The following is a 25,198-nucleotide window of genomic DNA, read 5'->3' as shown; positions in this document are numbered from 1 at the left end:
GTTGGAATTGTTAAGGGAGCCTAAAGGAATTTCTATGCAGGAATTGGATACCCCACTGCCCTGGGTCCTGTGACGATCCCAGTCTTTATCACCTCAAATCTAATGGGAAGATAGTCACATGGTACCTTGAACCAAAATATTTGTCTTCTGATGCAAGGCAACTGCCTTCCTCTCTCTTCTGATATTCAGAACAATGACAGTGTTTACACAGCTGCTCTAAAAACACACCATGCTGCCCTGTCAGGTTAAAGGTAAAACAACCATGTTAACGAACAAAATTATTCCCCTCAAACTCTTCCATACCCTAGAAATTTGTCACTGGCATCCAATAATTATACTCAAGTCACTCTGCACATTGGTACAGGCAGCATGCTCACAGCGTGTACATTTCTGCTCTGCACACAGATGCCTGAACTGTCACAGTGAAGCTGAGGGACCAGAGTAGAACTCTTTCCCCTCCCACGCCTTGTCCAGGTACACACTAATATGTTTCCAGCTCATTCATGCTTGAAAAAATATTAAAGCTACAAGTGAAAAACCTTTTATTCAGTCATTATAACAAATAGCAAAATAAAACGGCTTTTTTATTCCAAGACATTACTTCCAATGCTTGCCCAGGTCAGAACTTCCTCTGCCAACGCAGTTATTTTCATGTCTCAATCAGGGATTCTCAAACATCACCATTCACATACCCCTTGTAGTCCCTTCATTAAACAAGTGGTTTTAAACATTCAAATGCTCATTGCAAATTTGCATGCAGGAAAGAAAGAAAAAAAAGAAACCCAGCTGACATCCTGTCACTATTCTCACAAGGAAGAGATGGAATACAGAGTCAAATATAGTAGCAAATTTACTCTGGAAGGTAAAAGAGGTTAAACGTATAAAACAATGGAGAAACTGTGTCAGACGCCAACACTGGATTCAGTCTGTCAGAGAAAGTCATGGCGTCAGCTTTGCTCTAGCTAAATTATGATAAAACCCCCCCAATTATGTTAAGATTTCACTTTATCATCTCACAAGCTGCAGTAACTAAGGGCATGTCTACACTGCAGCAGGCAGCGAGCCTCCCAGCCCGGGTAGACAGACTCACGCTAGCGCAACTAAAAACAACAGTGTGGACAAGCTACAATGTCCACAGTGCTATTTTTAGTGCACTAGCTCAAGCTAAGCTAGCACCAGTCTGCCTAGCTGGGCAGGGCAGCATGCTCGCTGCTGCAGTATAGACACACCCTAAGCTGTAACAGGTGGAATAATTAGGCTGTAAGATTGTGTTTTAAATTAACGTTGTACTAATATTGGCTACTTCTTTTTCTGTGTTTTTCCTCATTCTTTTATAGTGAAATTGTATGGTATAAAAAGTCCTATTTATTCCACATAGTTTTACATGAAAGTCATATAAAAAGGTTCAATACACTTTGGCTTTTTTTTTTTTTTTTTTGCTAGTAAAAAATGTTTGATAAAAACTATGCATTAGTTACTAGATGCAAATCTTTACCATGAGTGTGAAACAATCCTGAATGAGTGAGACCACCCTCAGTATAAACCTCAACCCCACCCCCCAAAAAAGAAAAGTTCTGCTCGTCCCACGCTCTTCCTGTTCTCTATGCAGAATCCTATTCGCAAATGCTAGTTATGTGAGAGCTGGGGTAGTGATTTAATTTTTCTATTGCAGTGTTGTCTAATGTAGTACATCGGTCTGGAATCTGAATTTAAGCTATAAACCTCAGGTTTTCCAGTAAATAAAAAAATATATAGAAAGAGATAAAGGCTTTTCTTATACCGCAAATCGAGTTATCAGTTTTCTCATGCAGTAACTGATGGCAGCTTTCATTTTACATTTTCAAGTACAGGCAAAGTAGTAGTCATTCAAGCTGTGAAAATATTAAAGAAAATGAATACGAAAAATATTGGAAACAGCAAAAATTCATCACGTTTCTATCTGACTGGGGCCGTGTTGTTACAAAAACACCCAGACAGGTTGAGCGCTCTGATGAGTTTAGCACGCTAATACCAACGGCAGCATGTGGCAGGATAAGGAACAACAGATTATAAATGAAATAAGCTGGCCACTGACAACGGTGTTTGAACTCAGGCTGGAGCCACCAAGTATCTGTGTGTAGGTTGCAAAATAAAACAGTGATTAATAAACAGGCTTTCCTGCCAAGTGAGAGGAGATGGCCTGGGGGGAATAGATGTTCTCTCCTGCCATTATGCTAAGCCCTTTATTTCCCCCCAGTTGATTTTGCATATATATCTATAGCTATCTATATATGTGTGTGTGTGTATGTATGTGTGTGTATCTATATATATCTATTTATAGATATATATATACACACACACACACACACCATCATAAAAATCTATGGACTCTTCACAGCTGCATACTTGAAGACTTAAAAACAAATCAAATTGCACCTTAATGGACCACATGTATTACAGCATCATTCGGGGGGGGGGGGGGAGGGAGGGAAGGAGGGAGAAGGAGAAACTGTGCTCTCTGAATTGTCTAAAGACAACGGGGCACCTGTCTCTCCCTGTGACTATACAATACTGTGTTTTGTATGCCCCTGCTAAACGTGAATCAAAATGCCTACATGAGGTTTAAATTAGCCATTCACTTCAACTTGTCTGAACATTCTCTTCCTGATAATGCATGGTTCAGTGGCTGCCATACTGGGCTATTTCAAACGTAGGCCCCAATCCTACAAACACTTATGGAGATGATAAGTCAATGAGACCATTCACTTGAGCACAGTTACTCACCTGCAAAAGTGTTTGCAAGACGGGGGTCTGAGTGATTCATCGTTTTTGTAAGCTACTTTTCCTAAAAGTCAATTTGATGTTTGTGAAAGGTACCATATGTTGGCATCTTGGGAGACTGATGTCCCATTTAGCCAGAGAACAGGAACAGAGTATAGTCACACTGCCCCCACCAGAGCACCTCAACCCTGACCCGGTTGTACCACTTTTACAGATGATTTTCTAGAAAGAGAATTACAGAATTTAGAACCTACTTATCCTCTACAAAATATGGACAATGCAAAAACACTGATCTCAGGACATGGGAAATTAACAAGCTCTGCCACCACATCCGTCCTGCCTTGCTTAAGCTGGAATATGTAGTGTACAGAAATACTAGCACCTTTGTCTCTTTCATAGGGCTCAAAAAAAAAAAAAAAAAGTAATGTAAATCTCCAACAAAAGAAACGACAGCTTCCAGCAGCAAAGAAGGGCATTGCCTCCCCTATCCCAATTGCTATAACTGCTCATGCAGAACACAAATCATCCTGCTGGAAATCTGCCGGATTCTCCCCCTGCTCCAGAATAACCAGGCCTCCAAAAGGGAGGAGTCAAGATACGGTGCAGAGCTGAACCTGGCTCTTGAGAAGTAACCAAAAAATGGCCTGTGAATATCAAAGTATTTGTGTCTAAACTGATTTCTAGACAAAAGGTTGAGAGGGTTAAGTCTGGCTCATCTGCTTCAGCACAGAACAGTGAAAAAATCAAAAGGGGAAACCAACTTCTCAGTTTGTTTCATCTGTTAAAAAATAAACAGAAATTTTGAAAGGTCATTAGGTGTTATAAAATGGTTTCACAAATCCTCAGCGGCAGCGGCCCAATTCTCTCCTCTCATCTCTTCCACCAGTCCCTCTGCAGGCTTGCTCCCCGTGTGGTCCATGAACATGTTGGGAATATCTTTGCCAAAATAGATTTTGCTGTTTGATGCAATAGCTTTGTATTTCATCAGCTGCAAGTACTCAGGAGTTAGTTTTAGCTGCATGAAGAGAAAACAGAACATCAACAGCCATCCAGATTTACTAACAAGCTTTTGTTGTGATCATATAGGGTACCATTTTTCCAGAGCACTAGTGTACCTGGCAGACACCTGAAGACATGAATACCCATCTTTTTCCTATTTAAAGAAACACCAGCAAAAACAATGTTCCCTTCTGGTATTTGCTGTTGGCAGTGATCCCTCTAACTCTACACCCGAGAGTTTTGTCCATTTGACTTCTTCTCCTCCCACTTGCTGCTCCCCAACAGGTTCACGGCTCCACTGGATTGATGAATTCCATGCATAATAGCAGCATGATTCTGATCTGGCCTGTAATCACATTTTCTCATAACAAGCATCCCCTAGAGGCCTGCTCCATTTGTGCAAGAAGTTTGCCAGGTGGCACACAAAGCATTAGTTAAAACTTTCTGGCTGTAGCAGAGCTAGCATCACATAGAAGTGCTGCAGCTCCAGCTTTCTCTAGAGAGGGAGCCTTGGTCCCAGAAGCATTTAACAGAGCGGCCTCCACACACCACAAGCCAGCACATTTAGGCTTCCTCTGGACAGATTCATATTTACAGAACATAAGAACGGCCATACTGGGTCAGACCAAAGGTCCATCTGGACCAGTATCCGGTCTTCCAACAGTGGCCAGTACCAGGTGCCCCAGCGGGAATGAATAGAACAGGTAATCATCAAGTGATCCATCCCGTCGCTCATTCCCAGCTTCTGGAAAACGGGGCTAGGGACACCATTCCTGCCCATCCTGGACAAAGTGCCATTCTAGTCTCATGATTAACAGTCCTCCAGAGCGAATGCCACCAAAATACTAATGTGAACACTGTTCAAAGAGAGCCCACATCAGTCTGGCCTGATTTTCAGTAACTACATTCATTTTGTACATGTAGCAGGGAGTCATCATCACAGCTGGCTTTTTTTTTTTTTTAAACCAACTATAAGCTCTTCGACACATGGACCATCTTCTTGTTCTGTTTGTACCATGCCTAGCACAATGGGACCTGGTCCATGACAAAGTACCAATAAATACCTTGTTAGCTTCTGCTATCTTCATGGCAGTGTAGCATTCGGCGTCAGCTTTTGCCTTCTCCCTAGCAAGGAATGCACCATCTGTAAGGAAAACCACGGCAGCCATTTAAACATAAGAGAGCATGCAGCTGCTGTAACTTGTTAAATGTGCTCCACACTTGGACCCATCTTTGTATTTACAGTAGCATCCACACACTGCCAGGGAATCAACACCACTTCTGAACTATGGGTGGCCCACCTGGACCATGGGGGAAGAAATAGGGTCAGAAGCTACAGTCTCTCCCCACACCTGAAATGTAATGGGATGATTATACACCAATGCTTCCCCTGCAAGAGAGGCAAATGGCTAATCTCTTCACTCTCCTCCAAAATGCAGCCATCTCTTGGGAAAAAGCATGGCAGCTATCTCACTACAGAACAGCAGGCAGCAATCCTACACGCCACATCCGGACAGGACATAAAGAACACCCCACCAAACTGAAACCACAGGGGGAATTTTAGGTAGCGAATGTAATTACCCAAACTGGAATTTGGCCAGGACACTGGGGCTAACATCCCCAATTCTTGTGTAAAGGGCCAGGGGATCTTTAACCCTTAAACTGAGGCCCCTTGATGGGCTCTTAGATGTGGCTTTTTCCAGGATTTCAAGAGCTTGGCAAACAAAGGGTTTGATCCTGCAAGATGCTGAGTGCTCAAGTCTTAGAGAAGCTCCTCCCGTCAGTATCAGGCAGGGATACAAGATGAAACATTTTATAAAGGTCATTTAAAGAAACCAACACTTCCCTACTGCCTATTGCATTCTTCCTTTTCCCTGACTTTTTGTGGTTAACCATATTTAATGAACACTAATGTTACACTGGCACAGTCTGTAAAGCCAGGCTTATCTGTATGGTCCACTATGTTCCCTGGATATTCACGGTCTGTTTTAGGGCACCTGTCATAACTATAAAGGGAAGGGTAGCAGCCCTCCTGTGTACAATACTATAAAATCCCTCCTGGCCAGAGACTCCAAAATCCTTTTACCTGTAAAGGGTTAAGAAGCTCAGGTAACCTGGCTGACACCTGATCCAAAGAACCAATAAGGGGAAAAGATACTTTCAAATCTTGGTGGGGGGAAGGCTTTTGTTCGTGCTCTTTGTTTTGGTGGTTGTTCGCTCTTGGGACTAAGAGGGACCAGACATCAATCCAGGCTCTCCAAATCTTTCTGAACAAGTCTCTCATATTTCAAACTTGTAAGTAAACAGCCAGGCAAGGCATGTTAGTTTTATCTTTGTTTTCTCAACTTGTAAATGTACCTTTTTACTACGGTGTTTACCTCTGTTTGCTGTAACTTTGAACCTAAGGCTAGAGGGGGGTCCTCTGGGCTCTTTAAGTTTGATTACCCTGTAAAGTTATTTTCCATCCTGATTTTACAAAGATGATTTTTATTTTTTTCTTTAATTAAAAGCCTTCTTTTTAAGAACCTGATTGATTTTCCCTGGTTTTTTAGATCCAAGGGGGTTGGATCTTGATCCACCAGGAGTTGGTGGGAGAGAGGAGGGGGGGATGGGTTAATTTTCCTTGTTTTAAGATCCAAGGGGTTTGGATCTGTATTCATCAGGGAATTGGTGAAGAGTCTCTCAAGGCTACCCAGGGAAGGGAATTAGCACATTGGGAGTAGTGGCAGCGGACCAGATCTAAGCTGGTAGTTAAGCTTAAAAGTTTTCATGCAGGCCCCCACATCTGTACCCTAAAGTTCAGAGTGGGGAAGGAGCCTTGACAGCACCCAACTCAGCAAGCAATAACACTCCCCAATCCAAGCTTGTCAGAGTGCACTGGGGTCCTATTCAAGTTGTTTCAAAGCAAACAACTGGATAAACCATTCCTTTATCTCCACCAATAGGGAGAACGTCCACATTTAAAAACAATACCAGCAGCTGGAAGGTTGGGAATCGAGGCTTCGCTCCATTTGGCCAACTAATGAGAACAGCTCTGCCGACTCAGTAAGAGCAGCTGGAAGGGCTGACGCAGGGCAGAAAGTCCCTGCCTGCAGGACGCACGGGCCACTGCCTGGTATGGAACAGGAGCGAAGGCCTGGCACCTGGTGACATGTATTCATAAGAAATAAAAACTATCGTAGTTCTGCTGGGAACTTCTTAATGAGAAGCTGCTGATCTGTAAAACTCTAATTGGCTCCTCAGTGGGCTTCTGCAAAGCTTGACAGGGCCTATAATGAACATAATTGGAAATCGGGCCTTGCAGCTCTGAGCCAGAGAGGCAGAGCCCTTTTCTTGTCCTGGAATTTGCCTGACACAAGGCACTGCATGGGGAAAAAGCCCTCTCAGTTAAGAGCTCAAGCTCCTATAAAGCACTCAGAACCATCGCCTTGGAAAAGAAAAATTATTAGAGAGATAATTTGCAAGGAAATGCTTCTATTCCTGCCCCTAGTCAACACTGGCTCCTAAAGGAAACAAAAGCAACTCCAGATGGGTGTAAATAATGCAGGAATCCATGACAGGAGAAGACAGAATATAGGGCTTGTTTACTGCTGATAATGCTTAAAGAGAAACACTCACTTGTTTAGCCTAGGGAGATTCCCGCCCTTCCTCCCTCCCCTCCCCCCCAAACACCATCACCTCTCCACACACCTACCTTGATCTTTGGATCTCAAAAGCTGCAAGGCAGGTCTCTGCTTATCTCAGAACTGGCCTTTTTTTTTTTTTTTCCTTTTGACTAGACCAAAAATCTAGAGCTACGTTTACTGAAAACTCCTGACAGGTGTCCACATTTTAGAAAAATTCTGAAGAAAGAGGGGCAGATGTAAACTTCCATGGAACAATGTGGGTGCCTGAATGGAATGGCATGGCAGTACCCCACCCTGAGAGGATTTCCTAATGAAGTTCTAGCATATTCCCGCTTCTGGAAGATGTTCTGCCTGGTTCTTAGGTGTGTCCCACACACTGTAGTGGTGGTAACAAATCTCTGTGGGAACAGTGGGAGTCTGCAGTGCTGGCTCCTGCAATACTGTTGACAATCACACTGTCTGCCTCCTGTGCTGCAGCGACAAGTGTCTTGGAGTTTGTTTGGGGCTCTCCAACTGTGGTACATTTGCCAGAGCAAACACGTCCTACTCTCCCAATTGACCTAGTCCCTCCAAGCGCTCCAGTGTGAAATGAAGGAAGAAGCTGAGCATGCAGACAAATAAGTTTTGAAAGTTGCAATGCATTTTGAGGGTCACATGAAAGGTTATCGCATCAACCATACACCAGGGTTCAATATGAAAGGCCTCTATACTTTCACACAGGGGCTCAGTCGTGTTGTGGTTAGACTTTGGCCAACTCACATGCTCGCTCTGTGCCTCAGTTTACTGATAGGAGAAATAGGGATAATACTGCCCCACCTCATAGCAGTATCGTGAGGACTAACTAAAATATCTGTGATGTGCTTTGAAATCTTCCGAGAAGAAGCACAAAGAAATTTGTTTATTGGAAAGGTTGTTGCTCACCTTCAATCTCTGAAATTTTCTTCTCCGTTTCCTTTTCCATCACCTTCTGTCCGTACGTTATTTCGGCCACTTGGGCAATTTTTTCTGCCTCTGCAGCAGTAAAGGAAACATCTCGATGCCCAAAGAGTTATGATCCAAGCTCCTTTCCCACAGGAGCAATACTCCTCTGGCAAACCCAATCCTTATAGGGTAGATCTACACTGCAACTGGAGGTACAACTGCAGTAGGTGTAGACCCATGTGACCTAGCTTTGATCTAGCTAGTTCAGGTCCCAATATCAGCGAAGCCACCAGGGAGCCGGGGTACGTACTTGGGCGGCTAGCCTATGCTGCCATGGCTTCACTGCTATTGATGCCCCAGTTAGCTAGATTAAACCTACCTTAGGTATGTTTACACATGCTGCACATACACCTCAGACTGCAGTGTGGACATACCCATGCAGACATTTTCAGCCCCCAAGAGGTTCAGCGTCACATCAAGGGACGTTTGTAGGCAAAGCAAGCACAGGAAAACCATCTGAGTCCAGAGCTGTGCTGGAGGCTTTACATGAGTAAGAGATGGGTATCAAGCAGAAAGAGAACACTCTGCATTTTCAGTGTCCTTATCTACAAAATACGGAGCTGTTCAAAGAACTCCCGGCAGCAGCCCAAATTAGGGGGAACTCATTTTAAAATAGACAATCACAGGAACCTGTGACTGCACATTTAATCCAAACACAGAATTTTACAGTAGAGAAATTCACAGCGAATCCCTTAGTTCACACATTCAGCGGTGCAGTTATGGCTGTCACTGTGCTTGCTGTTGACAGACTCTGGACAGAACCAGCTCGACTAGAGATGTGCTAGAGCTTCTCTCACCCTCCCTAAACTTCAGTCTCTGCCCCTTCCCACTTCATATAAACAGCCAATGTTCATCTTGTTTATGGTCGCCTTATTTAAAATCTCTTAGAGCCACTACACTGCTGCTCGCACAAGACCCAGCCGTGGCACCTGCGCTGCATGTACTTCCAGAGAGGTGTTTGGGTTAGACACCCACCCACACCTGGAAAGTTTCCCAACCAGCCACATCTATGGGAGATGCATATACAGACCAATCAGGGCCTTCTTCCTCTCCGTCTCTGCTTCCTTCTCCACGACCTTCTGCTTCTGAGCCGCAATCAGCAGCTTTGTCTTCTCGCTCTCCCTAGTGAGCCAGAACAAGCCAGATGTAGAACTGCAGCGACCACACAGGATAAGAATTCTCAGAAGTGCAGCCATCCTCCTTAGGTGACAGCCACGGCTTCCACTCTTGTCTCACTGCTACCCGCACGCATGATACTGGGTAGATTCTCTCTCCGGAGTGCATTTTCAGGAGCAGGTAGTGGACAGAACAATGCATACACGCTCACTCTACCTTCCTAATTGCATAGACAAAGACCCCACTCCATTTTTCTGACCCGATAAATAAAAAGCCCTCCCCTCTCCCACAAGTAAAGGTACTACTTTTGCATGATCACACAGTATGGAATGTGTACTGCTGCCCTCTGCTGGGTGAATCAGAGCTGCTCCAGTGAGCATATCATCCTCCAGTGGAGGGCAGTTTATAGAGCAGGGGTCAGCAACATTCGGCACGCGGCTCGCCAGGGTAAGAACCCTGGCGGGCCGGGCCAGTTTTATTTACCTGCTGACGCGGCAGGTTCGACCGATCGTGGCCCCCACTGGCCGCGGTTCGCCGTCCCGGGCCAATAGGGGCGGCGAGAAGCGGCGCGGGCGAGCGATGTACTGGCCACGGCTTCTCACCGTCCCCATTGGCCCGGGACGGCGAACCGCGGCCAGTGGGGGCCGCGATCGGCCGAACCTGCCGCGTCAGCAGGTAAATAAAACTGGCCCGGCCCGCCAGGGTGCTTACCCTGGCGAGCTGCGTGCCGAACATTGCCGACCCCTGTTATAGAGGATATAAGCACTAATTACTGGGATACATGCATATAAAGTTACTGTTAGTGGAGGTATCAAATTATTAAATTAGGAACATAAAGCAGGAAGTGAAGCTATATAAAAAACCTTAGCCTTCAACATAGCCATAGCTATAAGTTTTCCATGTCTCACTTTGAAATTGCTTTTCCATTTGTAAGTAAATAGCTTTGGGAGGTGTACGTGCAGGATCAAATGCTACTTTTTTTTACTTAGTAAAATGGTTCCGTATCTCTCTCACCCCCACGGTCCTACTGCCTCCTAAGAACGAAGTGAAATTAAAGAACATTCTCTTTTGAAAATACCACCATCATGTTTTCTCCTAAAATTTCAACCATTTCAAAAACAGCTCAAGGAGCAGCAGTCAGGCCTGAAGAACTATCACTCTCCAAAGTACACCACACACCGTGCTGTATTTATAGCGACAGGGATAAAAATGGGCTGATTGTAGAAATAAGGACTCTCCATATTGGGCCCCATCACACACAAGCTATCTGGACTTCTGGGGCTAGGGACACGGGCTTGGGAGAGGATTCGGGGAGAAAGGAAGACCTTTTTTGATTACACCCTCTTTGGTGGCAAAGTGCTCAGAGAACCTGTGTGTTTCTGAATGGTCAGTGCAAGGCAGGCTGCTGGCTTAGAAAATGTTGAAACAACAGGATCATGTCGTCAAGTGTTATTAAAACAAGTTATTTCAAAGCTTTGTGAAGTCTCCAGCCTGTCGTATCAACAATTTCTTCATTGCCATTCAAACAGCAGGATTACGGGTAGAATTTATCCACCCTGCCATTCGTGCACACTCACCAAGAGGCCCTTATATAAAGCCTTGAAGGCACAGTGTCAAGATCAACAGGCCCCCAAAGGAACCACTTTTGCCACCCAAATGCCTGCACACACACAAAATACAGAAAATCTTCCCAACAGCGGAGGCATGCTTGCATGATGCCATTCCCATCACTTGGGCCTCCCGCCCATGGCAATGAAGCATAGAATCATAGAATATCAGGGTTGGAAGGGACCTCAAGAGGTCATCTAGTCCAACCCCCTGCTCAAAGCAGGACCAATTCCCAACTAAATCATCCCAGCCAGGGCTTTGTCAAGCCGGGCCTTAAAAACCTCCAAGGAAGGAGACGCCACCACCTCCCTAGGTAATGCATTCCAGTGTTTCACCACCCTCTTAGTGAAATAGTTTTTCCTAATATCCAACTTGGACCTCCCCCACTGCAACTTGAGACCATTACTCCTTGTTCTGTCATCTGGCACCCCTGAGAACAATCTAGATCCATCCTCTTTGGAACCCCTCTTCAGGTAGTTGAAAGCAGCTATCAAATCCCCCCTCATTCCTCTCTCCTGCAGACTAAATAATTCCAGTTCCCTCAGCCTCTCCTCATAAGTCATGCGCTCCAGACCCCTAATCATTTTTGTTGCCCTCCGCTGGACTCTTTCCAATTTTTCCACATCCTTCTTGTAGTGTGGGGCCCAAAACTGGACACAGTATTCCAGATGAGGCCTCACCAATGTCGAATAAAGGGGAACGATCACGTTCCTCAATCTGCTGGCAATGCCCCTACTTATACAGCCCAAAATGCAGTTAGCCTTCTTGGCAACAAGAGCACACTGTTGACTCATATCCAGCTTCTCGTCCACTGTGACCCCTAGGTCCTTTTCTGCAGAACTGCTACCTAGCCATTCGGTCCCTAGTCTGTAGCAGTGCATGGGATTCTTCCATCCTAAGTGCAGGACTCTGCACTTGTGCTTGTTGAACCTCATCAGGTTTTTTTTGGCCCAATCCTCTAATTTGTCTAGGTCCCTCTGTATCCGATCCCTACCCTCCAGTGTATCTACCACGTCTCCTAGTTTAGTGTCATCTGCAAACTTGCTGAGAATGCAGTCCACACCATCCTCCAGATCATTAATAAAGATATTAAACAAAACCAGCCCCAGGACCGACCCTTGGGGCACTCCGCTTGAAACCGGCTGCCAACTAGACATGGAACCATTGATCACTACCCGTTGAGCCCGACGATCTAGCCAGCTTTCTATCCACCTTATAGTCCATTCATCCAGCCCATACTTCTTTAACTTGGCGGCAAGAATACTGTGGAAGACCGTACCAAAAGCTTTGCTAAAGTCAAGGAATAACAGGTCCACTGCTTTCCCCTCATCCACAGAGCCAGTTATCTCATCATAGAAGGCAATTAGGTTAGTCAGGCACGACTTCCCCTTCGTGAATCCATGCTGACTGTTCCTGATCACTTTCCTCTCCTCTAAATGTTTCATAATTGATTCCTTGAGGACCTGCTCCATGATTTTTCCAGGGACTGAGGTGAGGCTGACTGGCCTGTAGTTCCCCGGATCCTCCTCCTTCCCTTTTTTAAAGATGGGCACTACATTAGCCTTTTTCCAGTCATCCGGGACCTCCCCCGATCGCCATGAGTTTTCAAAAATAATGGCTAATGGCTCTGCAATCTCACCCGCCAACTCCTTTAGCACCCTCGGATGCAGCGCATCCGGCCCCATGGACTTGTGCACGTCCAGTTTTTCTAAATAGTCCCGAACCACTTCTTTCTCCACAGAGGGCTGGTCACCTTCTCCCCATGCTGTACTGCCCAGTGCAGCAATCTGGGAGCTGACCTTGTTCGTGAAGACAGAGGCAAAAAAATCATTGAGTACATTAGCTTTTTCCACATCCTCGGTCACTAGGTTGCCTCCATGAGGCTAAAAGAGCATGCCTGGTAGAGGGCACTGAGATCACAGCATACTATGAAAACATATTAGTCTGGATGACAAATTCACTTTGGTAACACAAAGGTGAGAGTCCCAGGCACTTACATGAGTTCATAATTCCTCCGAATTGTTTCTGGAATGTTTGGCTTCGTAACGCGGACCGCCTGGAAAGACAGCGAATAGAAGGTAGACAAACAGCCAACATGCCGCGAGCAACCAAAATACTGGCAACAAAAGTGTGGGACTTAAAATTGGGCCAAAGGTAATTAGTTGCCTCAAGGAACTCAACATGGAGTGTAGTTGGTAGAGCAGTTTTCCAGAAATGACGTACAGCTCTCCATCCCTGCCCAGCACTGCACACCCAATCTCGTAAGCATTTCTGTACCAGATGTGACTGTCCTCCCCATGACCAGCACCTTGTACAGACCAGGTGGGACCCTGATTACCTGTATAATGAGTCCAGGAGCCATGGTGGTCAGGTCCTGCTGCAAAGCCAGTTTAAGGTTTTCATCAATCTGATCTGATATCAAAAAAGTGAGACATGGTTAAAGAACACACAAGGCATTTGGCTCTCAGATCATCTGTGGAGTTATTCAGGATAGGCTTTGATTTAGCACTTTTGGAAACGAAACACAAGTTGAGGTTAGATACACACAGGCTACACATCCCATAGGGGAAATCAAGAGACACCTGTGTGTGTGTGTGTACTTTTTTTTTCCCTAATAAAATCCCAGTCTTGAGCCAGGTCCTGAAGCCGTTCAGTAAATCAGGTTTGATTTAAATGTTCAGGCTGAACACAAGCAAAACAAGATGGTATCAAAAGCAAGATGCAAGACCAGACAAAACTGGCAGTGAAACCAAAATACCGTAATTGACGTGGGGTGGGGAGGACGAATAGTGGGTGGGTGGTCTGTCATGATGGTGAACTTGCACCAACAATATCTTTAAAAAAAGGGGATTTACAAACTCCTGCAACCTTCCACAGCTCCAGTAATATACCTTTGGGATTTATGGACCCGGGAGGTATTCTCAGAATCCACATTACTGGGAATAAATGGACAATTACTCAGGCAACTGGCAGTATCTCAAGGGATAACTGGGATTGGATCCTTATCCACTGTGCCTACCACTCAGAAGCACAGGGCACATCTGACTGACAAATTCAGAACCAGGGAAGGAATATTACTCCAGGACATCATATCAGCAGGGACCTCAAGGGTCTTGCACCTTTCTCTGAGCACTGAGCCGGTGTCATGTTACAAGATCAGGTGGGTGTACAATGCTTGGCAAGTTTCCTGCAGTGTCCGGAGTCCTCAAGCAACAGGGGATCTGGATCCTTCCTGATCTCTATTTCTGGGTTAGAGGAACTCAGGGATGCCACAAGCCTCCAGTGAGTACTCACAGGAAATGCCCACAAGCATGGTGTGTGTGCAAGTAAATTCTGAGCTATTCTAACCAATGTCCACCAACGTTATCATTCCAAACGGGTCCTGGAGCAGTCCCAGTAATTTAAAACCTGGCCTAGCCAGGCCTTGATCTACCCGGGCTGAATGTGTGCCAGCAAGAGACAGAACGAGAGAAAGGTGAAAGGTCACATTTGCTAGTTTAATAGGCTGGACACATTTTCATCAGCAAATCCACTTGGCTCAGTGGGTAGGAATTAACTTCAGTGTAGCTGGAGAATTTCAAAAGGAAATAAAGAATTCAAAGCCCTGCTGCAATGAAAGCTCCAAGGAAGGTTGTATGTTCCATTGGGGCCTGCTGAGAAATACAACAGGAAAATAAAAAATGAACAGCCCTGAAAGTGATCCAGGCTCACTCCCTCAGTTATTAGCCTTGTCCCTGTTTGGGTGTCTGGAATTCACATTCAAAACACAGTTCAGCCAGGAGTTTAGGAAACAGCTGTTATCAGTTTCCTGCACCTGCCTCCAGATGTGGAGGCAGGGAATCATGACATAGGTCTGTATTCAATGGGCTGCACCCCATTTCTAACTCCTCAGCCAAAAAGCATCCTGCTCAGACAGAAACAATCATGCAGGAGTGCATATAAATTTATACAGACTCTTCCTTCAGTGCAAATCAGTTTACTTTAGTCTCTTTTTAGCTACTGTCGTCAGCAGCTGCTGATGTCATCTGGAGACATCTATGGGTGAAGAATGAATATACTTTCTGAAAATTCCCCTCCTGTTTCTCTATAGAACCAAGTCCCAATGCTATATTTTGTAGCAGTGCACGGTCAAAACAGGGATCTCTCAGTGCCTTAAAAAGTGCAGTTCAGATACAGTAGTTAATGATTAGCTTCCTATCACACAGCCGATAGGAAGAACAGATCATGGAGTCTCAAGGGCGAACATGCAGGGTGTCTGTGCAAATGCCACACAGTGAGATTGGGCTCCAGCTTGAGATAAGTATTGCAAAGACATTCTCACAATTTCAAAAGAAAAATTCATCCTGAGAATAATCAGGTTCTCCTAGTCTCTGCACAATCTAGTTTTAAGATGACCTGCAGTCTAGAATGGAGGGGCATCTGTCCCATCCTGAGAGATTCCCCTATTCTCGAACACCACATGGCATCCCTAGGTAGTATGGTAATAGCTGCTTTAGTAGAACTGAGATATAAACTTACCCTACAGCATTTTGCTTGCCCTGAATGAGTAACATTTCTTGACAGGCGACCAAGCTCTCGTTTATATTTTTTGTGATTGGGCTGGTAAATTTCCCATGACTATTTTGCAAGGGTTAGCTAAACAGAGCATCTGCCTGATGAAGCTTCCACACCTTCGCTAGGACAATCAGCTGCTCTGTTTATGACCAGGATTGGTTCAGTTTAATTATAGTTACACATTCCTTATACTTCTGGAGGTAGTGTAAATACGTGTATGTGTAGGTACGTGTAACTAGAACTAATAAAACTGAACCAACCCTGGTCACGAACAGAACAGCTACTGGAGTGATCTCATCAGAATCCCATCAGTTATGGAGAGGGGCCTAAAGGAGGCTCTGATTGTGTACTACTAGATTTTATGGGGTAGCAGCAGAAAACCTTGCTGAAGCAACAGTAGATGTTGTTAGGTTCGGGTGAATGTGACAATTCATCTGTAAAGGTTAGTGACCCAGGGCAGAGATGGGGCTCACCAAACAGCTCAATGTAGACTTCCTGAAGAGTATGAACACTGCAGAACTGGTTCAGCTCATGGTGAATCTTGTTGAAGATGAGTGCTTTGTCATAGTCTGCTGTGTAGTTCTTCACTATGTCATACACTGGTGAGAAAGAGAGGTTTGCATTAGGAGACTAGCGTGGTGGTGGTCTCGAGTCGGGCTCCACCTGGGATACATGCAATGGGAGCCTGACATCTGTACTAGTCACTGGGGGCAACTCACTGCCAATGCCTGGAGCCTTGCCACTAGCGAATGAACAAAATGGAAAGAAGATCTCTGCACTGCAGAAGCGCACTTTGTTCATTTATTTTGACAGGGAAGGTTTAATTATTGATGCTAATACTTCATAATGTACTAACCAATGTTCTGTCATATGCTTTGTAAACATAATGAAGTCTTAGTAACACCAGACCTTTCTACAACATCTGCTATTAAATCTTTGCTGAGAAGCGGTGAGACAAGGATTATGTGTCTGAACAATACGATATGTGGATTAGTGAATTTGGGCACGTACATAGCAATTTGTGAGACTCTCAGAGCAGGAAGAAGCCCCCAGGCCCAAAGCTGTACATGGATTTACTTTTAATCAATGGGACCTAAAACGGTCTGGTTCTGTCCCACTCACCAGGAATTTCTGTGATCCCACCAGTGTATTCACAAGCAGAGAGGTTTGCCCTGATGTTCTTGGCCAATGTATCCCCTCATTCCACTCTTTTCCAACATACTAGATGGCTGTTGCACGCCACCCCAGAGGTGGCTGCATTTCAGTGGGATTCTATACATCAGTTTGTGACATATTTCGAGTGACAGGTGCTCAGATCACTTAATCTGTGTCTCACATGTCAACCCTCTGATCGTATTCTGTACCCCTTTCTCCCACCCTTTGCCTATTTAGATTGTTAGCGCTTCATGACAGTGCCTAGCACACCACCACTGGGATTTATAGGGGCTACTATGATGTAAATAATAATCATCTGATAGGCATTATAGATATTACAATGAAAGGTACTAGAAAAATGAGTATATCAGTGGTAGTAAGTAATACGAACATGTCAGTGAGAATAAAACACAGAGAAATATATAAAAAAATAGTAAAACTGGTTCTGTGTCTTTTAAGTTTAAACTTAATTTTAAATTTTAAGTGTTTACGCCCAAAGAGCAGAGGGCTTTAAAGGGGACACTGCTGAATTTCTATGGCTCTTCTGGCCTCCAAAATCCATCACTGCACAAGCAGATATGATTTCTCAACCCTATGCTGCATTAGCAGGAACATAAGGAGCTTTCAGAAGGCAAAAGCCATGCTAACGCTCAGATGTGACTGACAGTCCTTCATACTGTAGCCGTGCAGACTCATTGGCAGAGATAACTCACCAGCACCTTGGATCAGGAAATTCACCACCTCGATCCTGTCAAAATAAATCATCACTCCCCCACTGTGAAAGGAAGAGAAAAATCAAAGGAGGATGTAACATTCAAGTGTAACATTCAGAACTAAATAAAGCTGTTCAGGGATACAGCCAGGGTCTGGGGTGGGTGTAAGATGTATGGAGTACTGGCTCTTCTAGAACAAGCCACTGCTTATCCATAATTATTCAGCACTTAAAGGAGACTAGGATGGGGGAGCAGAGAACAGAGCTCCCAGCAACACAACCCTGCATCTGAACCCATTCATAAAAGCAAATTCTTATTTCACAATTTGCTAGAGGCTGATCATGCAACTGCCACATTGGTCCCTCCTGATGTTGTCTGTCATGGAGACAACACCCTCTAGTGGACTGAAAGGGACACTTCACAACCTTTGTATCAGTAATTCACAGTGGTGGGCCTGCACTTACAGCAAATCCAAGTGGAAGGTTTCGGGGGAACCCCAAGAACAATGGCCCAGTTTACTCTGGATTTAGCTACGTGTAAGCTAGGAATAATGGGTTCTAGTTTGGGAGGAGCAGGTCTAGTGGTTAGAGTGCACGGGGGTCTCTGGACTCCTGAATCCTTTCCTTAGTTCTTTGACTCTCTTGACACTTCACATGAGTCACTTAAACTCTTTGTGCCTTTATTTTCCCACTGGCAAAATGGGGATAAAACCTGCTTCACAGAGAGCATGTGAGGCTCAGGATTTTAGATCCATGGAGAGATGGTGCTACGTAAAGGATTAGACAGGGAAAGGGCTCTGAAGACAATCGTAATGCAGTCTAACCTCACTTGAAATGTAAGTAGGCCAAGAATCAGGCCATGGAGACCAAGGTCCCCTCTCAAGCCTAGAGACAAGAGCAGTCACACCCATGAGGACATTCATGCCTTGGAGAGGGTAGGGTATTTGCACTGCCACCTTCCCCAGGGCAGCACTGTGGGAAGCCAGAGTCAGTTTCTACCTGACACTCTGCGGAAGCCCCACCAGCTGAGGCTGCAGAGTGGAGGCTCTAAAACAGCACATTCCCTGCCTGCCCTGTCCATGGCCCTGCCCCAGTCAGCACAACACAATTTTCAGGCTTGATGAGCTAATGTAGGCTATCAGTAGAGGGAAGCTGTAGTCACCACAACCTATACCCTGATTGACTTTCTGCTACTGGGAGCCTTACATCCTGGTTTATGCCAACAGAAGTCTTTTTTTTTTTTGCCAGGGATGAATCAAATCAGTAGACTTTAAGAGAACTGTAAAGTTATAGGAAGTTCTCTCTCGTTGTTACTATTAAACAGTCGCATTATTTACGGTATGTTATTCTGAAGTGGTGTAACACTAAGAGCAGAGTGTTATTATTTTCATACTAAGAACAAACTAACACACACCAAACATGCAGCTACAATAAAGCAACAAATGTTAAGGTATGCTGGAGCTTCCTGAAAACATAGGATCCAATTCAGGGGCAGGTCAGGAAGGCATCTGACCAGCCTGCTAACAGGAACAAAGGGCAAAGTACATTCAAGTACTGCAAGCTATGATTCAGCATGGGGAGAAACGAAGAAGAAAAACTGGTGTAACTTGATTGCTGTGCCAGATGATGGTCTGACATCTCACCTGGTACCACAAGGAACATTTTTCACCTCATCTGTCTGCAATGTAGTCTGGAGAGAGAGAGAACAAAGATCCACTTAAGAGCCAGCCTGCTTACAGTACAAGAGTTATGTAGTTCCTTTGTTTTTCAGCAGCTTTCCTGCCATCTTACAGAGTATCATCTCTCAGGTTCCTCATTATATCACCCCTTTGTCCTGGAATAGCCTGGGGAACTGCAAAAGCTAGAACTAAATCTGCTTCTATTGATTCTTCCACCATTTGCTGTCCAGTGCTTGTCAGCTCTAGGGATAAACCTGAAAGCCACTTGTCCAAAGGTTGCTCAACAGAAAGAATGCATCACTGCATAACTCTCTGAGTGCGTTTGCCAGTGATCTAGCCTGCAAGTTTACTGGACAGGTTCCAAGTCCCTACTTCAGAATGTTTATTCCCCTGCTTGAAAGAAAAACTGGTGAAAAGAAAGATGTACAATCCCAAGAGAAAGATAATGGGGAAAAAAACCAGAAAGTTCCGAGCAGGCCTGGGGCAACTCCAGTGATGCAAACCTTGCAGCAGTCTGTTATATCTACCCGAGGTTGGAGTAGGAGGAACTACAAAAAGGGAGAATGTAATGCAAAAGTCTATTTACAGTGCAGGGTCTCTATGTCCCTTTCTGCTCTGGGGGAAAATGGCCCCATGCAGAGGTCCAAAACAAGCCTTATGTACCCACGGGGCTTTAAGTGGTACATAACCCTTGCACTGGTCCTCTGCACATAGGCCATTTTCACCCTTTGTGTAGGTAGAGTCTGACCAACTCCCACCGACTTCAGTGAACACTGCATCAGGCTTATACTGAGCATAAGGGAATTTCCCTCTCCTGCCTAGATTCTCCTTTGGGAGGTTCCTGAAAGTGTCATCATCAGTCTTGTGCTAGCAACATCACAGGCTGTTTCCCTGGAAAAGATTGTGACGTCCCAAATGCAGCATTTTCTGACCAATTTGGTGGGAAAACACTAATGTAAGCAGACAAATGCAAAAATACCTGCACAGATTTGTAGGAGGTTATAAAGGGGAGCATAAGGTGGAAGCCAGGTCCACTGGTGGAAGTCAGCAATGCGCCACCTCTGCAGGAGAAGAAACAAAGAAGAATGGTACACAGTTTATTCCCAAGTATCCGCAGACACTTTGACTATAGGAAGGCACGGAAGCATTAAAGCTTAGATGCACTGAAAAGATAAATAAATTGACAATCTTGTCACTTCCAAACACAGACAAATATCTGCAAATATATGTGTATTTGTCATCTGTGCTTGGACACTTTTCTCCTTTAATTTAAGTCCTTGATACAGTTTGTGTACCCTGAATTCACAACATACTGAAGACATTTTAGATAATGAGCAAATACTAAAACCATACAAGCTCTTCCTGTCTTTTATAAGAAAGGAAAAGTTGTTCTCTGTGGTTGTGGGGGGTTGGTTTTGCTCTGTCACAAGTCACATTCAATTGCCAGTTAGGATATGAAAAGTCACCAGCTAGCGAAGAGTCAGACACACAGCATTATGATTCTGGATTTCAAAACCTTTTCAAAGTTATGATCAAAACATGAGAAAAACACCATAGCAATTAACAAACCCTAATGACACAAATAACCCAAAGCAGCTGGAGAGCCTGCTAGTCTCAGAAAACAAATGGAGACGGACTAAATATATTTTAAGACTAAACAGTTGAAAATCAGTGCCATGGGATTTGGACCTTTCACCTCCAGGTCACCGGTTCAAATCCAGGTCAGGCTGATAGTAATCAAAAGTTGTTACCATCCAACAGCTGTTCAGTAGCCTATGTGGAATGGGTTGGTGGGAGGTCCCTCAATCCAGTCCCCAATGGACCGGTGTCCACATCACAAAAACATGCCAGTACATTTGTCACTAATCGGCCCCCTTGTTGGCAGGTTCAGCAGTGGTGCAAAGGGTTGAATAAGCCATGGAGGCTGAATTACTTTTTGTCACACATAGAGATGGTCCCTTTAGGTCAGGGCACGTCTATTAGCAGAGAAGTTGGCGCTGCCAATGCTGTATCTTATCTGAGGATGAACAGAGGACTTAAGTCCTCATGGCTGTCAGGTCTGCACCTTTCACCAACATCACTCACTCCATAGTCAGTCCCTCTTTCACCTGCCAGCCAGCCAAGACCATAACTTGAACTTCTGTTTCTCTCCTAACACAGCTGATATCATCACAAGCACCTGAAGCAGAGCAGAGAGCTGCAATCCTTATTTCAATATCTGGGTTATGGGGTGTCATCAACTCTTCTGGGGAAAACACAGAAGCTCTAACTCAGACTTTACATCCAGGTGAAGGAGGATGAGTCGCAAGATATTTCGTACTAAAGTGGAATTACTGATAATTTTTAAGACTGCCTCAGTGTCTTCTGTTATCAATCTGGGACCACAAACTACGTCTTTCCCCAACTCCACCCCCCCTTTGACAGAATATTAGCATCTGATGGGGAAGCCATTGGATAGTGGTTTCAAAATACTGTGAACCCAAACAATATTCCAGATGCATGTCTTACCTATAATAAACGCCAATATGTCCTTCTTCAATTTTGTGTACTGCAGAGAAGAGAGTTGCAGCCAGAAAACTAACAGACAGCGCCGCTATCGCACCTAGTTGGGCCATCCCTGAGAGCTCAGCCTGGGGAAAGGGAACGTAGAGCACATGAGATCAGAGACTGAGGCAAACTGAGAAATATTTAACTAAATGTACTTAGCCTAATACTAACACTGGATCTAATAATAACTATCCTTCCAGCAGAGGATCTCAAAGTGCGTCACAAAAATTAAGCCCCTCAGGTATTCCCGGGAGGTAGGTTTTACTCCCATTTTATAAATAGGGAAACTGAGGCAGCGAACTCACATGCCTGTTGTCACAGAGTGAATCTGTAATAGAGCTGGGAACTGAACTCAGAAGTCCTGACTCCAACTCTCCTGCTCTAGCCACTGGACAACATCTCAGCTCTCTCTCTCTTTTTGTTTAGATTTACTAAAATATTACTTTTAAGACATCCCCTACCAGTGCACTTGGGGTATAGTTAAAGGAACCAGAAAGCCAAGAGTCTAGTACAACTTCCACCTCACATTATTAGTGTAGGTATCTGATTCTCCAGTCTCCACAGAGTTTACAGCTGTTTTGCTATAGTAGCAACATGCACAAATGGACTAGAAGATTCTTGGTGCACACAGTTTGTTTGATGTGGGCACATTAACTCCAGGAGTTACACATGCCCCTCAACAGGAGAGGCGGCCTCTTGCCTCAAATTACACAGGCTACCGAATGAAGCAGCGAGTGCAGCTCTGCCACTATCATTGTGACCTGCACCCACAGAATGGTAACTGCACGTTATTTCCCAACAAACCATTCTTTACTATTTGTAAATGTCAGGAAGAGCACACATGGAAGTGCATATGATCTTAAGGAAAGGTTCCTTAGACAGAACCGTAAATCCTTAGATGTCATACAAAAAGCACCACGACTCTTTCCTTTCCTGGGGAAGGCTTTGAGCCATGCTATAGACATGGGGCATAATTCGTAACCACAAACACAAGGACAAAGGTATTGGCCTATTAAGTAGCTCATACCCTCAGGCATTAAAAGGAACCCTAATACCCAATCCAAGCTGCTGTCACCTCCTTCCCTCCCCTTCCATCCGCACCATTCCCTACCTACTCAGTCTTTGGTCTTGGGGTAGATTATAAATTACACTGGGAAAAGGACCTTCCCTTCTCTGCCTTTTCACCTGTGCGGTGCCTGCCTGACAGGGGGCTGTACAATTTCTAAGACTGCCTGAGTGTCTTCTGTTACCAATCTGGGACCACAAACCACTGCCTGCCCCTGGGGATGGAGCAGCCATAAGGGAAACCTCAGACAGCGAACTCCAGGAGGAGCTGTGCTCACATGAGCCTTCCCCCCGTGGGGGCTGAGACCCCGGGGGCAGTGAGCCCTGAGGAGAAAGGGGGCGCCGGTCCCAGCCTTGGGGGCAGCGGCGGGGGGCTGGAGAGAGAGAGTCCAGCCAGATGTGGAGGGGCCCGTAGGAGGGGCGCTGCAAGGGGAGGGGGTCCGTGGGGCCGGAGGGGTCCCCTAAGAATGAGTGGGAGCCGGGCTGGGATGGCGGGTGGCGCTGTGGGGCAGGGGGCCGGGATCCCCAGGGTGGGGGCCGGGGTAGGCCCTGGGGCTGGAGGGGGGCGGGACAGCCCCTCGGGGAGCAAGGGGGGGTTGGCCCGGCGGGACGGGGCGGGGGCCGGAACCTCGCCCGGAGGTGGTGGGAGGGAGGGAGGGTTCCCGCACTCACCGCCTGCTGCAGCAACTTCCGGGTGTCGCCGCGGTGACACTGATACCATCATCACTGCGCGCCGCCCCCGGCCCCGCGAGCCTGCAGTTCCAGCGGCGGCTCCGCCAGGGGGCGCCAGAGACTCACTCCCGCCTACGTGGAGTCAGTGCCTGCCTGCCTGCCAATGCTGGGGAGGGCGCCTGGGTCCTGTTCCTGGCTCCCACACCGACCCACCGTGCAGCCCCGGACTCCTGGGTCCTATTCCTGGGCCTGGTTCCCACACCGACCCTCCGTGCAGCCCCCGGACTCCTGGGTCCTATTCCTGGGCCTGGCTCCCACACCGACCCACCGTGCGGCCCCGGACTCCTGGGTCCTATTACTGGGCCTGGCTCCCACACTGACCCTTCGTGCAGCCCCCGGACTCCTGGGTCCTATTCCTGGGCCTGGCTCCCACACCAACCCACTATGCAGCTCTGGACTCCTGGGTCCTTTTCCTGGCTCCCACACTGACCCACCGTGTAGCCCAGACTCCTGGGCCCTATTCTGTGCTCCCACACCGATTCACTATGTAGCCCCAGACTCCTGTGTCCTTTTCCTGGCTCTGATGCTCACTTGCTGTGTGGCCATCAGTTTGCCATGATCTAGGGTTACCAGACAGCAACTGTGAAAAATCGGGACATGGGTGGGGGGGTGGGGGTGGTAATAGGAGCCTATATAAGAAAAAGACCTCAAAATCGGGACTGTCCCTATAAAATCGGGACATCTGGTCACTCTACCATGGTCCTATGCCAGGGGGTTCAAAATGTCAGGGAGGGAGGGATGGGCAGGAGCAGACTAAAGAGACCTTTGCCCTGCAAAGGGGCTAGCAGCAATGGCGGGGAGTTAGATAGTTGGACAGGGGGCAGTGCCGGAGAAGCCTTTATCCCACAGTGAGGCTGAGACGGATACATTTCTATTCTACCTGCCTTAATTTTCCCTCTGCATGGGAAAGATTTCAGCAAGTTTCTTTGGAAATCAAAAACTCCTGAACTCCACCTGACTGACACTAATCCAATGTCAATCTCAAGCTGCGAAATGGCTGTTAGATCATGTCACAAATTCTTTGCCTCTCTTATTCCTGGTTTGACAAATCTGTAGGTGATTTAAAAAATCTGTTCCCTATTCAGATGCACATTTGGCCAGACTGAGGCGTAATAATAAGAAAAGTGACAGACCATGCAAAAATATATTAAATCTTCAGCATCCATAATTGTTGAAGGGGATTTAAGAAATATAGAAAAGACATATAAAATGTCAATAAAGGAGAATAATTTGATCTTTACACTTGATAGATCTCCCAGGATATATATAACAAACCTGTCAGAAGAATTCAGTACCATTTAGAAATAAGGAATGAAATATCTGCAATATTTGTCAATTCACATTTTACAGCTCTTAAATAAGTGCAAAGGGGCACCTGGGATGAAATATGCCCTGGATTAGATTTTTTAAATGCTTGCGCAGATTTAAGGCCTTGATAAAATGTATTAAATCTTTAAAGGTTTTAATGAATCTAGTATGTGTTTCATAAATCAAGAACTGCTGTCCAGCCGCCTCTTGGTTTAATAAGAGTAAACTAGGAAATTGCTCTGAGCTGAAACAAAATACATATAATATTTAGAAGTAATAGATTTTTAAACGCAGGGTGTTTTTTGGCTCACCAACGGGGTTTTGCTTCATAACGCTCAAGCTATATGGTTACTCTA

The 25,198-nt window shown here is 45.6% G+C and overlaps 1 protein-coding gene across 3 annotated transcripts; it reads right to left on the bottom strand.

The window, feature by feature from the left end:
- Window positions 1-525: 525 nt before the first annotated feature.
- ERLIN2 (ER lipid raft associated 2) lies at window positions 526-23,621 on the bottom strand. 3 transcript variants are annotated; one of them, XM_005286513.3, is made up of 12 exons: window positions 23,475-23,621; window positions 21,699-21,820; window positions 20,170-20,251; window positions 19,155-19,201; window positions 17,513-17,574; window positions 16,118-16,243; window positions 13,429-13,502; window positions 13,088-13,146; window positions 9,397-9,488; window positions 8,307-8,396; window positions 4,824-4,903; window positions 526-3,775 (listed from the first exon to the last, which is right to left on the bottom strand). In XM_005286513.3, the coding sequence occupies exons 2-12, from the start codon at window positions 21,803-21,805 to the stop codon at window positions 3,593-3,595; spliced, it is 1,002 nt and encodes a 333-aa protein (XP_005286570.1). In that variant the 5' UTR covers window positions 21,806-21,820; window positions 23,475-23,621; the 3' UTR covers window positions 526-3,592. The 3 variants fall into 3 exon arrangements, with proteins under 3 accessions (XP_005286570.1, XP_005286571.1, XP_065440749.1); XM_005286514.5 differs by lacking the exon at window positions 23,475-23,621 and adding an exon at window positions 22,849-23,360; XM_065584677.1 differs by lacking the exon at window positions 23,475-23,621 and adding an exon at window positions 22,923-23,360.
- Between the last annotated feature and the right edge of the window lie 1,577 nt (window positions 23,622-25,198).

Source organism: Chrysemys picta, chromosome 2, assembly GCF_011386835.1.
Source record: "Chrysemys picta bellii isolate R12L10 chromosome 2, ASM1138683v2, whole genome shotgun sequence".
In the NCBI taxonomy this organism is placed as follows: Eukaryota; Metazoa; Chordata; order Testudines; family Emydidae; genus Chrysemys; species Chrysemys picta.
This window is presented reverse-complemented; position numbering and strand designations above follow the sequence as displayed.

Coding starts and splice junctions, on each gene's coding strand:
- ERLIN2 (XM_065584677.1), bottom strand. CDS start 23,036: ATGGCTGCTCCATCCCCAGGGGCAGGCAGTGGTTTGTGGTCCCAGATT. Junction 19,202..20,169: donor CCTCCTACAAATCTGTGCAG/GTATTTTTGCAT, acceptor CTCTCTCTCCAG/ACTACATTGCAGACAGATGA. Junction 8,397..9,396: donor GAGGAAGAAGGCCCTGATTG/GTCTGTATATGC, acceptor TTACTGCTGCAG/AGGCAGAAAAAATTGCCCAA.